This window comes from Lactuca saligna, chromosome 6 (assembly GCF_052625555.1).
Source record: "Lactuca saligna cultivar CGN05327 chromosome 6, ASM5262555v1, whole genome shotgun sequence".
In the NCBI taxonomy this organism is placed as follows: Eukaryota; Viridiplantae; Streptophyta; class Magnoliopsida; order Asterales; family Asteraceae; genus Lactuca; species Lactuca saligna.
The window spans coordinates 1,972,470-1,993,754 of NC_136422.1; the positions used below are offsets into that span (position 1 = coordinate 1,972,470).

Consider the following 21,285-nt stretch of genomic DNA (forward strand, 5'->3'; position numbering starts at 1 on the left):
TCATCGTTGTTGTCGTCGAGAATTGTGGTGCTGAGGACGGTAGACCATTGCTAATCACAATGAAGGGCAAAAATTGATCGTTGAACTAGGGCTGGAATTGGTACGGTACCAATTCATTTTTTCTTAAACCGTATACCGTACCAATTATAATTGGTATAAAAAATTTGCTACCGGTACCGTACCAAATATATTTTGTACCAATATATTTGGCTTCCAACAAATTTGGTTAGTACAAATTGATAATTGTATATACCAATTTATTTTAATAGTCTATTGTAAAAATGTAAAATAAGAAAATACATTGGATGCTTTAGACATTTAGTAAAGAAATTAGTTATGCAGTTCTTTTAATTTACAAAAGAATTCTATTAAAACTAACGTTAAAGTAATGTTTTAATTTTTTTTTTCTTTAATGTGGTAATGACTATTGACTAACGCGACTAAATAACTTATATACGTTTTTAAAAATAAAAACACTAAACACAATTAACAATTGAAATTTATGATTTTGTTTATATATATATATATATATATATATATATATATATATATATATATATATATATATATATATATATATATGAATTGGTTGGTACGGTATTACCATGGTATTCAAACTTTTGTATCATTACCGTACCAAGATTGTTCAATTGGTATTGTACTACTAATCAAACATGTTAGCTACCAAATATATTGGCTACCAACTTTCTTGGTTCGGTTGGTAGCATGTTGGTTGGTTTTCCGTGGTACAATTTTGACAGCCCTACGTTGAACAGTCAAAAATGTATTTTTTTCTCTTTTTTCATTTTTAAAAATTTACATACAAATACAACCTCTTACTATCATATTTTCAAATCATTCTTCTCCTTTATATTCCGTAAAATATCACATACATGAATATTTTTACAAATTATGATTTGGATGATGATGAAGAATTTATCTCAACATTTTTTAGTATTGTTCTTGTGCAAAACGTATACGATGAAGAGCGTAAATATGTTATGCATACAAGAACGATTGTCAATCGAGATTATCAAGCCGCACATTAACTTTTGGTACGTCATTACATCGATAATTACCATTATAATGATAATGCATTCAAATATCATTTTTGTCTTAATATGGCATTATTTTTACATATTAGTGATGTTTTAGAGGCGTGATATGAATATTTTAAGCAAAAACTAGATGCTAACGTTTTAGCAGAATGTGTTTTACTACTATACAGAAATGTACGACCGCAGTTAAATATTTAAGATAGGGTATAGTCTATGATGGCTAAGAGGACCGTAACTGAGTGTGTAGATCATTTTTTCACATAGGTTTATAAGGTTTTTCACAAAGAATATTTTCACAAACCTATTGCATGTGATATTGAGTTGTCGTATGTGGGATATGAAGAGAGGCATGAATTTCTACGAATGATCGGTAGCCTTAATTGTACGCATTGGGCGTGGGAAAACTATCCAACTGTGTGGCACGGTCAATTTATGTAGCCCCCTGTTCTAAAATATTCGTTTATGGAATTTTAGAGGATAAGGCCAGGGGCGTTTTAGTCCTTTATTAAATTTGGAGTTATTATTTGAGAAGTTTTCGGGTCAGGTTTGTGTTGTTAGAAACGCTGGGTTTCTCGTCACCTTTCCATGGATATAAAGTTCATCAGAATCGGATCTAGAATGAAGGAGTTATGACACTTTGAAGATTTGGCAAGAATGGCCCTTATAGAGAAAAGTTTGCATAGAAGACCATACATGCATGTTCGGGTGCGCGTGTTTACCTGAGTACGCCCATCGTAAGGCTGGTGTACGCCCAGCATAAAGGGGAAAAAGATCGCGGGTACTATAGGTGTACGCCCGGCGTACGGGAGTTACGCCCAGCGTACGCTAACAGCTTAAAAACCCTAATTTTTGGACAAGCACTATATAAAGGACATTATAGCTCCAACCCTAGCCCCTATATCAGCATCCCTAACCTCAGAAGGAACCCTAGAATGACCCAACCTTCATATTGTGAGATCTTGATCTTGGAAGGCTTATCTTGGTGGTTTTAGCTTGGAAAAGAGAACATGAAGATTAGCAAGGAAAAACCTTGGAGGCCAGGGCTTATAAATTTGAGACAACACCATCCTCTGGAACACCTGGAAGGTAAAAAGCTCATAACTTTGTCTATGGATGCTTAGATCTAATATTGGTAGTTATGGTAGTTTTTGGTCCAAAGGTGAAAGCTTTATAGCTTGAATCCGATTTGCAGGTCAAGGGTTGCCACCCTTGGTGCTAAATGACTCCCTAGAACAGAAACTTGATATCTTGAAAGTCCAAATGAGTTCATGCATGAGTTAAGACCTTATTTCATGGAGTTAGAATATGGGTTTTGGAGTTGGGACTTATGTAAGTCATGGAAGCCATAAAGTAAGCAACTTTATGGATTAGGGCGTGGAATAAGACCTAGATCTAAGTTTATGGCTCTTGAGTCGTAGTATTAAGCACTTAATGGAAAGTGTCTTAACAGAATGAGTATGCCAAGCATAATTGCAGGTACGCCCCGCATACTCTCTAGCAGGCCAGTACGCCTCGCGTAACGCAGTCAGTTGGGCTTATTGCATTTTGGGCATCGGTGTGGGATGAGTTGAGACTTAGGGTCCTTAGGCCTTATTGGGCCATCAGAATTCAGTTGCTAAGGACCAAGGATTTATCATTGGGCTTGAGTAAGGTCCAATAAAGGGTTTTGGACCCAATATAGCAAATTAGGCCAATAGTGAGCTTGGAAAGCCTATCTTGTTATTAGGCCTCCAGAATTTAGATTATGGGCCAAGGTTATGTTGGGGCCCATATGAGGAGATAGATCCAATTCAGAAAATTGGGCCATTAGTGGGCATGTAGTAGGGCCGTTGTTGGACTTAGAAGGAATTGAGGGTTTTGGGCCATGTTGCGACCCATGCTATAGCAGGGGTAAAATGGTCCGTTTACCCATAGGAAAATCCTTATTCTGATTTAGTGTTTTATTTCCCCTGATAGTCGGGGAGCAGCCAGAGCAGCAGTCCGGGATTTCTCATTCAGGAGTTCAACAGTAAGCATCACGAGGTGAGTTTCCTTCCAGTAGGAACGGGTCTACGGCCACAATGCTGGCCCGCTTAGTTAGTAGTAGTTTCCGGACTTCGATCCGAAGCAGTAGTTAGTATGTTTGATGCCTTCGTGGCTCAGACAGGATTTATGTGTTATGTGTTCCGGGCTACGGCCCGATGCAGTATGTAGTATATGTGTTCATGCTAGTTGATATGTTTATGCTATGCTATGTTCAGTCAGTTTCCAGACTTCGGTCCGATGCAGGGGCAATGCCCCCAGTTAGTCCAGATTTCGGTCTGATGCAGGGGACAAGGTCCCAGTCAGTTTCCGGACTTCGGTCCGTTGCAGAGGGCAAGGCCCCAGTTAGTCCGGACTTCGGTCTGATGCAGGGGACAAGGTCCTAGTCAGTTTCCGGACTTCGGTCCGATGCAGGGGGCAAGACCCCAGTTAGTCTGGACTTCGGTCCGATGCAGTGGGCAAGGCCCAGTATGTGCTTTATATGTTTGTATGGTATGTGGTAGTTTGGGGGAGCTCACTAAGCTTCGTGCTTACGGTTTCAGTTTTTTGGTTTCAGGTACTTAGTTTTCAAAAGAGGAGCTCGGAGGGATTGCAGTGCCCACACCATAGTCATCTAGCCTGGGATGTGTTACTCTGATAATAAGTTTATGTTTGAATTAATACTATGAAATTATGTATGACTTATGATACAGTTTTATAAATATGGTTTTAGTAAAGTTTTTAAATAAAATTTTTGGGTCGTATTTTTGGGATGTTACAATTTACCTGAGGTGATATAGGTGAGCCGATTATGATATTATAAGCTATAGCATCTCCTGATTTGTGGATATGACATTCGTTCGTTGGAGTCTCAGGGTCTAACAATGATCGTAATGTTTTTGGCAAGTCTCCCATTTTCAATCATATATGGATTGGCAAAGCACTTGATATGTCATTCATGATGAACGAGCATTTGTACAAACATGGTTACTACATTTGTGATGAGATATACCATGATTAGTCCACCTTTATAAAGGCATACGTTGTACCTCAAACTAAAAAGGCAAAGTTGTTCACAAATAATAATAATAATAATAATAATAATAATAATAATAATAAAAAAAAAAAAAAACTAGAATATGGTAGAAAGGATATAGAGAGGGTATTTGGAATCCTCAAAAAGACATGACTTGTAATGAAACACGTTGCACAACTTTGAGATATAGAAAGAATAAAACAAATAATGTATGCACGTACTATAATGCATAATATGATTGTTGAACATGAAGGTCGAGCGTTTGCATGTATGATGAAAACGACTTATGTAATCTGGCTCAAGAGTTCATGACCCGTTCGAATGAATTGTTAGCAAGATAATTAAAATTCATAATAGTTAAATGTGTTTCATGATTCGAGAAGACATAGCTGAGCATTTATACCAAAACAACATGAAGGAAGAGTGATTTTTGATGTTTGGAACTTTTATTTTTTCTTGTATTTTTTTAATTTTCGTTTTTTTAATAAATATTTTGTCTTTTTAAATGAATGGAAAACTAGTTTAAAAAATTATGGGAAAATGATTTAAAAAGGTAATGAAGTTTCAAAAATGTACAAAAAATACCATTATTTTATTTTTAGTACTCAAAATACCATTAAAGTATATTTTTTATACACAAAATACCAATGAAGTACATATGTGTTCAAGTAAAACCTTGTGGGTAACCTACAATAATCGGTAAAATGGTATTTTGTGTACAAAAAAAAACAATGGTCACTTTGTATATTTTTGAAACTTCTTTACCTTTTTAAGTCATTTTTCATTCTTTGAATGTAATGGAAATTTAGCTAATTTTTATAAAGAACTCTCCACTTCACTTCGGCCACTATTGTTCTTCATCGCCAACCTCCACCACCATGGAAAAACCTTTTTTCTTATTCTTCCTCCTAATCATCTGCCTACTTTCATCAACGTCGGAATCTTGTCGGCCACCTCTGTTTCTCGGCAAATCCCCACGGCTTCTCAAAACCCAAAACATTCTTGTTCAGCCGAAGTACACTTACGAGACACGATACTTTGATCAGACTCTTGATCATTCCAGCTTCAATGATCTTCCCAAGTTCCAACAACGTTATCTCATCAACTCCGATCATTGGGTAGGCCCATGCCCTAATCGTTTGGGACCAATCTTCCTTTATTACAGCAACGAAGGCGACATCAAATGGTTCGCTGCCAACACCGACTTCGATTGGGAACTCGCCCCTCGTTTTGGTGCCATGGTCATCTTCCCCGAAGTAAAAGCCCTAATCACTCTACTCTACATTAATTTCTTCACTTGCAGACCTTTAATAATACAATTTTATCAAAAGCTGTGTGATTTGATCTAGCATCGATATTATGGTGAATCGATGTCATATGGAAGCCAGAAAGAGGCATACAAGAACGCTTCTACTTTAGCCTATCTAACATTCGAACAAACACTTGCTGATTACGCTCTTCTCATCACCGATTTGAAGAAAATTTTGTCAGTCGAAGCGTCACCTATAATCTTGTTCGGCGGATCATACGGTGGAAGTAAGATATTTTCCTACAATTTCAACAAAAATTAAACAAGCACTTGCTGATTACGCTCTTCTCATCCTATTTACCTGAAGTACCTGGTTACCACAATGTTTTAGTTGAACACAAGTGTATTTTGTTGGTATTCTGTGTACAAATAGTAACATTAATGGTATTTTTTGTACTAAAAAAACGACAATGGTATTTTTTGAACTTTTGGAAACCGGATAACCTACAATAACCGGTAAAATGGTATTTTGTGTACAAAAAAAAACAACAATGGTCTTTTTTGTACACTTTTGAAACTTCGTTACCTTTTTAAATCATTTTCCAAAAATTATTTTATATTGTATTTTTCATTTAATTTTAAATAAAAAAAAATGATATGGAATGGTGTTTAGCACTATATATCCCACATGGTTAGTTGTTGGATGTGGTAATGAGACGACACCCACCATATTAGTGGTTAATGGTGGGTACTCTTGATAGCCTAAGGCACAACCACAAACATCAAAGTACCATAATTTAAAATAACATGGTGACCATAAAAACTTACTTTCATTGATAGAAAATATGAAATCCTTTAGTTCCCCTTAAGTTTGAGCATGTAAGTCATGAATGCCCAACTTGACAAGCAGACCTTGTAGTTTATTGGTTGTCAAACCCTTAGTGAAAACATCTATTGCTAATTGGCCTTACGTGTTCACGTACACTGGTAGTATTTCTCATGACTTCATTCGTTCTATGACAAAGTAGCAATCCTTTTTATATGTTTGGTTTACTCATGAAAACCCGAATAGCTTGCGATGTTCCTTGTTGCCTGATTATTGTTGAAGATTGGGGTCGCTTTTGTGAGTGTAACTTTCAACATCTTTAGTAATGAATGCGGCCACAAAACCTCACTCACCGCATATGTAATTGCCCTATATTCAACTTCAGTTGAAGAACATGATGCCACCGTCTGCTTCTTCTTTATCCATGAAATTGGAATGACTCTTAAACGAAGGATATATCTTGTTTGTATGCTTTGTATTTACGGTCTTAGTTTATGTTTCAGGTTCTTCTAGTTCCAAAGGGAAGAGCTCGGGATAATTGCAAAGCACACACCACCTCGTTCCGCATTTTTTTGATTTACTCTGATGTGATATGTTGATTAACTAGGTGTGAGACCCGTATGTCATACGAGTTTGATAAAAAAAATTAAATATGAAAGTTTAAATAAAATTTTATTTAAATTTGAAATTTTAGATTTGAAATTTAAAATTTAAAATGAAACATATTAAATACTATATGAATACTAATATTATAATTTATTGCTTATTTTCAATTAAGGCAATTATTAATTGAAGTCTAAATATGATGTGTTAATTAAGAAAGCATAAAATAAATGAAAAAAATGACAAATGGAAAAAACAATTAATCAAAAATACCAAAAAATAACATGTATCCAAGTTAACGAGAGAGTGACACGTGTCAAAATAATTTTCATTTATTAGGAATGATGATACATTTGTTTTATCTGGATTTTCATGATGATGTTTTTAGGATACTGCTTTTATTAATTTAAAAATGAAATTTTTGGATCTTATTTTTGGCACGTTACAGTTTAACTTATAAGATTATATTGTTTTTTGTAGTTATATATGCTTCAAACAATATTAAACGATCCGACATGTAGTGCATCACTTGAAGAATTGTTTCGATCGTTGCCGCCACGAAATGATATCAGAGGTAACGATGACGATACCGGAGGGAACGAGAGGAGTCATGGTGACGTGTAGCCATTTTTAGGATTTATGTAATGTGTTGTTGCCCATTTTGACGATCACCTTGTGCGGAATAAGAACATCTCTCTCTCTCTCTCTCTCTCTCTCTCTCTCTCTCTCTCTCTCTCTCTCTCTCTCTCTCTCCATTGTGCAATCTCTTACAATAATACATCATCATCTCTCTATTTATAGAGAGGGACACCTTGCAATACAATAAAAAGAATAATTAATATAACTTATCTTTCATAATTTGTAGAGCATTTCCAACATAATGTATTGATTGAATTATCACATATCATGTACTTAATGTTTGGATTAATATTTTGGTATGTCGTATTATTAAACATTAATGTTTCGATCTATTTATCTACAATTAATATATCGTAGCAGTTTTTATCTTTTTATAACGTTTTTCTGCATTTGGTAGAAATGGTTTCAAAAAAAACTAAGAGAGAGAGAGAGAATTAGTCGCAACACCTTTAGTAGCGACACAACGCATTAGTGGTGACGCATTGCATTAGTGGCAGCAAAAGTTATTAACGGCGACATATGGAGCATATCAATGAAACAACAGTAACGACCCTTTTAGCAGCGAGTCACCACTAAAGCTGTCAGTCAGCGGTAACAGTCAGACCTAGCGGCGACGCCCGTCGCTAGTAAAGGTCGCAATTCTTGTAGTGCCTTTTTTTTTTTTTTTTTTTTTTTTTGGAGAAATTGACTATTCTAAACTCAGTTAACTGAAGAGGTACTAGTATTTTTAATTTCATGAATCACAGGACTTTACTTTAGATTGTTCTGTTTCTCGATATTAAAAAGTGCTCCAGTTAGTTCTTTCAAGACTCCTTATGACCTTATCGTTTTCTCACGTGGTTCTGTTCTTCGTATGTTAGTTCCTGACTTCCTGGTTTAGTTTTTTGTTTTGTTTTATTCTCTTTTATACTCTAATCTTTTTTATACGTAACAACTCTTTTAGTATTTATATTCCACGCATGAAACAGACATTATTTGATAACGTGATATAAAAAAAATGTTATATGCATAAATTATATTAAAAAAGAAGACCACGTGAAGCAATATTTTAATTGTGAAAACTTAACGCGGCCGTTAATAAACTCATGTGACAACGCATCAAGCAATTATAAATAATTGCACTTATAATGTTGTAATTGTTTTATGTGGTAATATAATAATCAAACAAATGATTTTTTTTTTTTCAATTATTTTATTTCGATTTATCAATGTTATATAATTTTAAAAGTTCAAAAAAAATTGAAAACTTGTTTTTACTGTAATATTTGATGTTTTAATCACTTCTACAATAAAATAGTCGAGCTTTAAAAGTGTTATTAGTCAAGATTGGTCGTCTTAACACAATCAAGACGTTCACACTTTGTCTTAGGGGTTAGCAATCACTCGGTTTGAATCATGTTTGAAACCGGAATCGGTTTAGACCAATCATAAGAATTAATAATATGATCTATATATAGTCTTGGTGCTAGTGTTGGTCCTGTTTTTCGGTCAATTGGAACCGATGTATATTTTTATACGATTAGTACAACTAATTAATGTTTTGAAATTAATGTTTTGAGCCAAATGAATAGAATTATACAAAATCAACAAAAAAATCACCCAAAACATAAATAAATAAGATAATTATATATTCTAAAATAAAATACAAACAATAAACTCAATGTTGAAACAACATAAATTCAAGTTGGATATTTTGTGTTATGAGACTTGTAACTGAATCAATATGTAACAAAATAAGATATTTATATTGCCTAAAATGAAGCATATATATACTAAACTATATTTAAAAAGTCATGTTATTCCGATTTTAACAAATGAGTTATGATATTTAAAGAAGATAAAAAAAATCAACATTATACCATGTGTTCTAGGCCTGTAACTCTCTCTCTCTCTCTCTCTCTCTCTCTCTCTCTCTCTATATATATATATATATATATATATATATATATATATATATATATATATATATATATATATATATATATATATATATATATATATATTATGCATTGAAAAAAAATCATCACATTCTGATTTCAAAACGATGAAGTTATGTGTAATGACCACGTTTTTTGTTAGACATGTCATCGAAAGATCATTATTTGTGTTAGTTAATCAATGTTAATTTTATGATAAATAAAAAAAAGCTTTCTTTATGTGTTTACATAATGATATTTGTTTATAATTATCGCGCACATGTTATACGTATAAATATTATGACGATATAGTATTTGTATAAAATATAGTTATAAACTTAATGAACAATGATAAATAACATTTATAATTAAAATGTTATTTTGGATAAATAATCTATATGATATTCGTGATCACCAACCCGTTAATATAAAGAACATCAAAAAATACTTATAGTCTTTGTTTTTTCCCTTCAAACTGACCATATAATACTAAATGTCACATGTTTTTTTTATGATTATTCATATTTTTTGCTTATAATCACATGTATGAAATGATCATAAATGTCCACAAAATAATAACAATCATATCTTTTTTCTTTTATCATATGACTATTATATATTAATCAGTGACCATTAAATATTTACAATAATTTTTTTCTTTTATTATGATTATATTTTACTTTTATACATACACCAAATCGTAAAAAAAGTAACAATAAATTACTTATAGTCATAAGTATTTTCTTTTTCATGAACATAATTTATCTTTTAGCCACACATAAAAAAGTTTAACTGTTACTATAACATACTTATACTTACACATTTTTTTCTTTTATCATGATAAATATTTATTTTTAGACACACATAATAAATTAAACATGACCATAAAATACTTGTAGTTACTTGTTTTGTTGCTTTTAATCAGTGTTCAATAAACGCTACCTTATGGATACACAAAAAAAGTAATGTGGTCATATATTACATTTTAGTTACATTACATCCAAATGTCAATATCTACTCCATGATACAACCACATAAACATTTGCTTCATGTGACCATATATGAATTTATCGTCACTGATTTAGAGGTGAGTTTCCTCATAGGGTTTAGTGAGTCTAAGGCACCAATACTGACCCTTATTGTTTATGTTAGGATGCTAGGAGTCTGCATGACCCTTGCATGTGTTATGTGCTGCTATGTATATTGGGTGGGGCTCGATGTCGGGCGTTGCCCAATGATTGAACCGTATACTATTGTTTATGATCATTGTATGTGTTAGAATGATTATATGATATGTATCGTATTTGTATAGTGGCCGAGGCCCGATGTCAGGTGGGGCCTAAGAATAACAGATATTTATACCGATTAGGGATTGATGGAGGGTGGGGGCCCAGTATGTGATTTATTAATATGGTATGTGGTAGTTTGGGAACTCACTAAGCTTTGTGCTTATGATTTTTTGTTTATGTTTCAGGTACTTCTGGTTCCAAGAGGAAGAGCTCGGGTTGATTTTATCGCACACACCATGGATTCCTCTTTTGAGATATCACTCTGATTGTTATGATGTTTGATATACTTATTTTCATTTGGGTTGTATGGATAATGTTTTTAGAGTACCGTTTTATTTAAATTAAAAATAAAAATTTTGGATCATAAGTTGGTATCATAGCCTTAGTTTGAGGGATTCATACATAGTCTCGGGTGTGTTTGAAATCAAACTGAGGATTTGGTAAAGTTTTTCAAAAGAAATATATTTTTAAGAAAAGGGTTTTTCTAAAATTAGAAAGGGTGTGGTGCATGCAATCAGTCGAGCTTAAGTAAGTTTCCCAAAACACCTATACATGTATTCTGATATGTTTTGATCTATGAATCTGTAAATCACATGCTAGTTAGGGCTAAGGATCTGCTCACTTTTTGCATGATAAAATGCTAGGAGAGATGCCTTTGTATGCCTATTCTATGAACTTGTAGACTAGTACCAATCAGTCGGTGATAGGATGACTTGATTAGGTTATGCTTGGTTCTGGTTACTTGATGCTCAAACGATGCTTGCTTTGTGCTATTAGGAGTTCTTACTAACTTCGGCTAACTAGTAAGCGAATATGTTAAGTTGCATACTATGGAAACTGACAATTTTAGAAGGTTAGGTTTTAAATCTATTGTGCATCTCTTGTTTGAGACCAACCGTTGTAGTGTGAGGCCTTTCATCCGAAGAGTTATCCAATTTTAGTGGTATGTAATTGTATTTGTGAACTAGTTAGAGGGAGTAGCGGGGTTTCCTTCTGCAGCTGATGGCAGAGATTAGTATGGAGCTTGCTCTAGGAAAACCTAGGATAAGATCTAATGTTGAGAGCCTTATCTATGAGGGAAAGTTATTGGGATATAAAGTAACTTGGTTGAGTCAAAGCAATTCTTGAGGAAAGTATGGATAGATGAGAAGGTAGTATGGACACGTACTACTGGAAGAAGAGGATCCGTACTCGATTCAAGGATAGATGTGATGAGGCTAAGGAGCTTGAGTAGTTTGTGATTCCCCAATATATATTTCGATACGTATTATGATAGTTTATATGGTCTATTTTCTGTATGGTGACATTGAGAGGCAGACCTATTAGCAGTTCTGGTGCTAGTGAGGGTTAACGCCCAGGTTCTGGAGTCGGGCAGCTCGATGAGTAGACCAGGGAGTTCATCTCATCTGAGATTACTTGTTACATTCTTGATCAAACTCCTGTGATCTTTGGCACGGTCAAGGAGGGTATTCTGGAGGTTTTGGATGAGCAGTTGAGCTCTTTTCGTTCTGAGATGATGACATTAGTTGGAGCATGTTCTTTAACATTCAGGGAGTTCTGGGCATGTGGAGCTCCATACTATCATGGGGAGAAGGACCCTATAGCAAGTCGGCGGTGGTTAGCAAATGTTGCCAACGCCTTACACACCAGTCTTTGTCCGGAGGAGGACAAGGTCAGACTAGCTTCCTTCCTTTTGAAGGACAGGGTACGGGACTGGTGGGAGGAATTAAGGTGTGCAGTAGGTGATGATGCGGTTGATGTGATGTCAAGGGATGATTTCTCGACAGGTTTCGAGCTGACTTTTCACCGGTGATTGAGGCGCAGTAGTTGGCGCAATAGTTTCAGGATCTCCGTCAGACTATGGAGATGGTGGCTGACATCACTACGATGTTTAGGGAGAGGACGCTTCTGGCTCCGCAGTATGTGGTGGATGAGGATATGAAGAAGGCCCGATACCATGAGATGTTGGGAGCGACATTCGACAGTGTTGATCTGATCCAGCTGCAAGACGCTGGAGGATATTATAGCTCGAGCTAGGGAGAGGGAGATTGACCTGGAGATAGAGAGGAAGAGGAAGTCAGATGAGTTTCAGATATCAGGGGGTTCAGGAAACAAGCCCAAGGTATCAGATTCTGGATCGAGAGGCCATCACGGTCGTAGTCGTTGTGGCAAGTATGGTAGGACGCATGAGGGACCGTGTAGGGATGGTAGTTCTGGCTACTTCAAGTGCGGCCGGACGGATCATTCTAGTAGGGATTGTACTTCTACCACCACCCAAGGATTAGATCTGAATTGCTTTCATTGCAATCAGAGGGGCCACAAGAAGGCCCATTGTCCGAGTTTGGTTGCAGCAGGACCGGTATCAACACCTTCTCCTATGACTCTTTGGATTACTAATGGCCGCCAGGGCCACGCAGACACGCCTGTGGCAAAAATAAGGGGTTTCTAGTTAACGATCGGGGAGGCGCGTGCAGCTTCGGATGTAGTGACGGCTATTTATCTTCTCCTTATCTTTTTATTTATATTGAATTGCTTGCTTATGTTTATATGTTTTATTTTAGGATCGTTCCTTGTGAATTGTATTTCTGCTATGAGCAGGAGATTTGCTAGAGCTCTGGGGAAGCTGGATTGTCGTCTAAATGTCGAGATTGCTGATGATAGGTGTGTTCTGGTTGTAAGGGTTCATTAGGGTTGAACTCTCCAGTTATTCAATGAGCAGTATACGATTGATTTGGTTCCTATTCCTCTGTATGGGATCTATATTGTCGTGGACATGGTTTGGTTGAACCCTTATGGGGCAGTGATCAACTATGAACATAAGTTAGTTCGGGTTCGGAACTCAAGTGGGGGAGAGTTGGTGATTCATGGGGAGACACAGTAACGTGGGCTGATTTTATGTTCATTAGTGAGGGCCAGACGCTATCTTTAGCAGTGTTGCTCGGTTTATGTTGCCTGTGTCATGGATACCCGGGAGAAGGGTAAGGCGACAACGTATGATGTGTCGATTGTCCGGGATTACCCGGATGTGTTCCCAGAGGATTTTCCAAGGGTACCTCCGAAGAGGTAGGTTGAGTTTAGGATTGATATGTTTCCTAGTGCGGCTTTGATAGCCAAAGCACCTTATCGGTTGGCTCATCCCGAGATACAGGAGTTGTCTACACAACTACAAGAGCTATTAAACAAGGCCACAAGGGATTTATTCAACCGATCAGTTCGCCTTGGAGAGCACCGATTCTATTTGTGAAGAAGAAGGATGGGTCTCATTGTATGTGCATCGACTACCGGGAGTTGAATAAGGTAACAATGGAGAACCGTTATCCACTTCCAAGGATTGATGATCTTTTTTACCAGCTTCAGGGTGCATCTTGGTTCTCCAAGATTGATTTGCGATCGGGATATCATCAAATGCGAGTCAGGGATGAGGATGTGCAGAAGACAACTTTTCGGACTCGATATGGTCATTATGAGTTCGTGGTGAAGCCTTTTGGGCTCACCAATGCTCCAGTCACATTTATGGATCTCATGAACCGCGTGTGCAGACCGATGTTGGATCAGTCTTTGATTGTATCCATCGATGATATATGGGTTTATTCCAAGACTTAGGGGCAGCACGAGGAGAACTTGAGGGAAGTGTTGGAGACGTTAAGGAGGGAGAGACTTTTCACAAAGTTCTCCAAATGTGAGTTCTGGTTGCGCGAGATGCAGTTTTTAGGGCACCTGGTCAACCAAAATGGTATTCTGGTCGATCCGACCAAAGTCAAGGCAGTATTGCAGTGGGAGGTTCCAAAGTCTCCATCAGAGATTCAGAGTTTTCTTAGTTTGGTTGGCTATTATCGGAGATTCATCCAAAATTTCTCCAAGATAGTTGTTCCTTTGACCCGACTAACCAAGAAGACGGTTACATTTCATTGGGGGCCTGAGCAGCAGGTGTAACATCTAGAATTTCATATGCATTAATGTGTGTGTTTATCTTTGAGATTTATGGAGTGACTCGACGAGTTGTGAGTCCAACTCGTTGATTCGGGTCGGGTTGGCCTCGTGGAATTAATGAGTAGACTCGAAGAGTCAGAGAGCTGACTCGCCGAGTAGGTGCTGAGCTGAAAAACCCTAATTTCCCAAGGTTGGGGCCTATATAAGGAAACTTATAGCCTCATTTGCGGCTCACCTTCACTAAGAGTAAACCCTAACGTCCTTTTGGAGCTAAAGAGTGTGAAAGGAGCTAATTTTGGGGTCTTATGGTACATCTCTTTTGAAGAGGAGGGAAGGAGTCATCAAGGAACAAAAAGGGGGCCAGTGGATCAGTGTTATTTCAACCAAGAGCTTCTGGAGAAGGTAAAAAGTTCCCACATTTCTCCTTGTGGTGATTAGATCTCATGTTTTGATGATTAGGGCTTTATATCACCTTTTTATTGAGATATGAGTTCATGGAGTCCCTTTCTAGGTCTAGACTTCAGATCTGGATCTTGTGAGGTCCAGAGGGTCCAAAGGCTCAACCTTTATTCAGTCATTTAAAGAGTTATGTTGTTTTGGTGCCTTGTTGGAGCATGTATTGGCATTATGAGCCTTATATGCCATGTTTGAACGTAAAGCTTGCAGCTTTAAGTGACAATCGACCCTTAGGATGGTAGATCAAGTGTCTGGAGTGATAGATCTACCTTAAATAGTCTGAATGAGGAATCTGATCGAAGGGACTCACCGAGTCCATGGTCTGACTCTACGAGTTGGTGAGGGTTTGTCCCGATGGGTTTGATTGCGCGATAACTCGGCGATTTGGGGGTCAACTCGACAAGTTGAGCTGGACTTCTTAAGACTTATGAGGAAACAAGGGGACTCACGAGTCACAAGAGTGCACTCGACGAGTCGGGTCAAACGTGGGTTGTTGACTCGAGTTTGAATTATGTTGACTTTAGGTTTGGGTCAATCATGGGTAATGGAGACCATGGAGGGGTAAAATTGTCTTTTATCCACTTCAAGAGTTAGAGAGAGAAAGAGAATAACCTTTGGTGTATTTGAGTATGAATAGAGTATTAATTGGAGATGTTATCCTATGTGTTAGGTGGAGGCTAGTTCGGTATTTCCGAGTACGAGGCTGTTACTAGCTAGCTTGTGAGGTGAGTCTTCTCACTATACTTTACCTAGAGTGGTACTTATGTGTGACCTGAGGATCTTATGTGCTTAGTTGAGTTATGCATTTTGTCTGTGTGATATTTATATGCTATGTAATGTGATACCGAGACCGGACAGGAGGGTCTAACGTGCTGTGAAACCGGAGGGTCCTCACTGTGACCGGACTGGAGGGTCCAACGAGTTGTAAGACTGGAGGGTCCTCATTGATACTGGACCAGATGGTCCAACGAGCCATGGGGCTGGAGGGTCCCACTGAGACACATAGACTGGAGGGTCTTACAGAGTTATAGCCTCGAGTGGCTAATGCGTTGTATGTGGTATTTTGGGGAACTCACTAAGCTTCGTGCTTACCGTGTTATGTGTTATGTGTTTCAGGTTCTTATCAGGATCGCGTGAAGGTGCCGACTTGATTGTACACACCAGTGAAAGAGTTATGTTTTGAAGATCCTGGATTTAATCAAACAATTATGCAGTTGCAAATTTGTAAATTAAATAAATGAGAATTTTGTGAAATGTTTTATGGGAATTATGCGATTTTAAATGAAAATTTTATTTGAAAATTTACAGTGTTACAACATGCAGATTTCGAGACTCTAAGACAACGGTTGCGTGAGGCACGGATTCTGACCCTACCAAACGGTGTTGATGATTTCGTAGTTTATTGTGATGTTTCGATCACAAGTTTGGGGGAAATGCTGGTGCAGAGGGGTCATGTGATCGCTTACGCTTTGAGGCAGCCGAAGCCTCATGAGGCAAATTATCCGACGCATGATTTGGAGTTGGGGGGTCGTGGTTTTCTCCGTCATGATTTGGCAGCATTACCTTTATGGGGTCCGCTATACTATTTACACGTATCACAAGAGCCTGAGGTACTTGATGGACCAACCGAATTAGAATATGAGGCAACATTGATTGTTGGATATGGTGAAGGATTATGTTGCGAGATCATTTATCACCCAGGGAAGGCCAATATGGTGGTTGATGCTCTCGGCCGCAATACAGTCGCAGCTTCGATCAGAGACATATGTTTGAGGATGACCGTGATTACTCCATTATTGGAGCGGATTTGTGAGGATCAGGTCGAGGATATGAAGGAACAGAACCAGAAGAGTGAGCGTATTGTGGGTCAGGTGACTTCTTTTGAGTATTATAGTCGTGGATTGTTGACTTTTCATTGACGAGTTTGGGTTATGTATTGGGGAGGTGTGCGTCAGATTCTCATGGAGGAGGCTTACAAGTCAAGTTCCTCCATTCATCCCGAGGCCAAGGAGATGTATAGGTATCTTCGTCCTGATTATTGGTGGCCCTGCATGAAGCAAGATGTGGCTTGGTACGTGGAGCAGTGCTTGACTTGCAGGAAAGTCAAGGTCGAGCATCAGCGACCTCATGGCAAGATGCAGCCATTGGAGATTCTCGTATAGAAAATGGGAAGACATCACCACAGATTTTATCACGAAGCTTCCCAGGTTTGCGTGCGGAATGGATTTGATTTGTGTCATCGTGGATCGTTTGACCAAGAGCGCGCATTTCATTCCGGATCATGAGAGTATTTCTACATTAACGTTGGCTGAGGTTTATATCAGGGAGGCGGTGGCACGTCATGGGTGCCGGTATCGGTGGTTTCTGACAGGGATGTTTGCTTTACTTCCAGATTTTCGAAGAGGTTTCATGACGAGTTGGGTACTCATCTTCATTTCAGTACAACATTCCATCTACAGATTGATGGTCAGAGTGAGCGGACTATTCAGAATCTTGGGGATATATTGCATGCGTGTGTGTTGAACTTTGGAGGGAGTTGGGATATGTATCATTCGTTAGCGGAACTTTCATATAACAACAATTATCATGCCTACATTAATTGACCTCCTTTTGAGATTCTCTATGGGAGGAAGTGCATGGCCCCTATTTGTTGGGCGAGGTCGGTCAGCGAGTTATGGGGAGTAATTAGGTGGTGCTCAAGACCATTGGGTTGATTCAGCGGGTTCGAAGTAGGCTCCAGACAGCTCAGAGTCGGTAGAAGAGTTATTCCGGTAAGCGCCGATCAGACCTAGAGTTCCAGGTAGGATATATGGTTCTCATAAAGATGTCACCTTGGAAAGGTGTCATCCGGTGCAGGTAGCGGGGCAAGTTGGGCCCCAGGTATATTGGTCCTTTTAGGGTTTTAGCTCGGTTGGGTTGGGTTGCTTATCGCTTGGATCTTCCAGATGAGCTCAATGAGATTCATACCACGTTTCATGTCTCTTAGCTACGGAAGTGTTTAGTGGATGCTTCCGCCGTGGTAACATTGGAGGATATTTGAGTGGATGACCGTCTGAATTTTGGATTGGAAGGGGAAAACCTTGAGGAACAAGGTAATCGAGATGGTGAAGGTGCAGTGGTAGCACCGCAAAGGATCAGAGTGGATTTGAGAGCATGAGGACAAGAAGAGAGAGCACTTCCCAGAGTTATTTGGGGCGGCGGACTTCGAGGACGGCGTCTGATTCAAGTGGGGGAGATTTGTAACACTCGGTTCCAGGTATGAAATTAGTTCCAGATTATTTGGCCACAGCGTGGTGAAGCCTCACCATAGCGTGGCGATAAGCCTTTGGGCCAGGAAGTTTATTGGACCAAAACGGCGTGTTGGTGTCGTTCCACGGTGTGTTGGCGGCTCGCGATGAAAACCTTAATTTTTAGGGTGTTGCTGTTGGATTAGTGTCTAAGCCCGTAACTATATTTGGTAAGTATTTGTCACACCCCAAAACCAGGAACGGCGGAAACGTTCTGGGGCGGAGGACGTCATGTATAATATCAACAACAATGTAAAGTAGTAAACAAGCAACAACATCATCCATTGCATTAATAATATAATTATTATACAAATGTGTTCTGTCAAATTTTGATAAACACTAAAGCATAAATCAAAATGAAAGATAAGTCTTGAACAAGCTCCATCTTCCTTTCTCCTTGCGTCGGTACCTGTCTATGATGACCTGAGGATACAAGTAATTTTGAAAGCGAGTATCAGCTTTAAAGCTGGTGAGATCATAAGTATTTAGTGTCTTAATTTGTATGTGAGAAAATGTAAGTATATGTACTTAAAAGTATTGAAAGTGTATATGAACTGTAGGTGTTTGAAAAACCCTAGAATCCCTATGATTCCTATTAATAACAAAAGGAGTCTTCTACCAAGACCTAACTGTTATGAATGTAGTCTTCTACCAAGACCTAACTGTTCTGAATGTAGTCTTCTACCAAGACCTAACTGTTCTGCATGTGTGTGTCTCTTGTAAGAGGATGTATTTTCCAAAGTATAACTATCATTAACCAAAGATATAGTTTGCACATTTATGTTTAAGTGAGGTTATCACTAAAAATATGTAAATGGAAAAATTACCGTAGTAATAAAACGTAGCTCTAAAAGGACTACTACCGTACTAACTACCTTAAACTGTATTTTAGGCTAAGGCATTCTGTGATAAATTGCACCATACTATCGACTAGTAACAACGACAAATGAATGGTCGTAATAACGGAATGACGTTTGGCACCCACAGACCTGCAGGTCCGGCTGTAGCTAGCAGCAAGGTGTAGGATTGTCAATCCAGTATAGATCTATACGCAAACTCACGCTCTCCCTTCAAGAGAATTCTGGCCGCAACTCAAGTCATGAGGTTTTAAGTCATGCTCCGATTTAAATCACAGTAACTCACGTATTCTCGTATATGTAATGTAATGTACTGTTCTAGCTGTAATGTAATGAACTGTTCTAGCAAGTATAGTAATGTAATGAACTGTAATGGTCTATGTGTGCTAGCTGTAATGTGTGTTCTCTCTATCTAGCAAGTATAGTAATGTAAACGTTCTAGTATAGTTGTATATGTAATGTACAGTAATGTTCTAGAAAGTATTGACTCATGAATGAACTGACTCATTGAATGATATCGCGTTCTAGCAATGGTTCTAGTATCTTCCTGAACTACCCATATGGTAGCTTTCTAGTAATCTAAGTGTACGTATGGACATGGATGTATACCCTTGCTACCCAAGGGCATAGGATGAACTGGAAGGACCTTTTATGACTATATATGTGTACATGATATATAACTAATATTTAAACGACCTTCGGACGAATACCCAAAATCCCACCAGACCACATCTCAAGGCGCGAAAAGGAAATAGGGTGGATAGCCTTCCTAAGTCTTTTAAACATTTCTTATATAAGTATACATATAGAGGCATGCAATTTATAATATAAAAGCATAAATAAGATTTGTAAGACATTTGAAATATAAGTATTATTTTAAGAAAAGATCGACTTGGTGTCAATCTATAAAACAATTTGAAGGCATAAGTTTAATAAAACAGTTTAAGTATAAGGAAACATTTGTTTGAAACACAGTTGTAAATAAGTTTGAAAGGAAATGTACGGAGTAAGCTGTACAGTGTAAAAAGGAGTTTAAAACGTATAAAATGTTACAAAAAGTCATTTGAAGGAAACTGTTTGGTAAAACGGCTAATGAGTAGCCAAATCATTTGATGTTGTATATTAATCACATGTGATTGATGTAATAAGTAATATAATCCCACTTACTAATCACATGTGATTGACATAATAAGTAGCATGATTCTACTTGTATCCCCCCCCCCCCCCCATAAAACATTTAAAAAGAGTTTAAAACATTAGTTAAGGGGTATGAACTCACCTGCGGTAAGTGACTGGAATTGAACGGACTGTTATCGTACGGAAGGATCGGACAAGTGTTTGGTGTCAAGTGGAGACTTAGACACACACAATGATCCTAATTACATATGAAAACATATGTATATAAATAATTAGTGATTATAACACTAATTATACAAGTAATAACATTTAAGCGCGAGGTCAACACTTTTGGTCAAGTGCTAGGAGGCTAATGGGTTGCAACAAAGAAGTGCAATGCCCCTAATGGAAGTTTAAGGTCAAAAGACCATATTCATTAGAGTTTACGGCCCAGGGGAGTAAGCTCCTGGCCGTAAACTCCCAACCAAGTCATGAAATGGAGTTTAGAAGTACTACAACCTTAGAGGGGAATTGTTTCAAGGCTATACAAGTGTTTGGGCACCACATTGACTCCTTTGGGGAGTTTACGGCCCAAAGACCCCTTTTCCCTTGGAGTTTACGGCCGTAAACTCCCTTGGGAGGGTTCTTATTGTCCTTTCAAGTCTCTAATAATTCTAGGAACAAGTCTAGGCTTCAATACTTGGATTAAGGAAGATTTATGGCACTAAATGGGACCATTTGATGGAGTTTACGGCTGTAGAACTCTTTGGGCCGTAAACTCCCTCACACATGAGGTCCTAAGAATTTTAACTAGTCCATATCTCATCTAGGTACTTGCCCTAAAAGTCTCTTGGCCTTAGGAAGTGTTTAGGGTGCTCTTTGACCCCATTAAAGGAGTTTACGACCCAAGAAATACTCTTGGCTGTAAACTCTTCAACACTTATGCTTTTCATGTGTTATCTAGGTCCTAAACACATTAAGGTACTTGCCAAAAATGAGACTAAGCCTTAGGAAGAGTTTGA

The 21,285-nt window shown here is 37.8% G+C and overlaps 1 protein-coding gene across 1 annotated transcript; it reads left to right on the plus strand.

Moving 5' to 3' along the window:
• Positions 1-4,973: 4,973 nt before the first annotated feature.
• On the plus strand, positions 4,974-7,397 carry LOC145000713 (uncharacterized). The gene is made up of 4 exons (XM_078959980.1): positions 4,974-5,351; positions 5,445-5,631; positions 6,778-6,788; positions 7,254-7,397. Exons 1-4 carry the CDS (start codon positions 4,974-4,976, stop codon positions 7,395-7,397), a joined length of 720 nt encoding a protein of 239 aa, XP_078816106.1.
• The last annotated feature ends 13,888 nt before the right edge of the window (positions 7,398-21,285 follow it).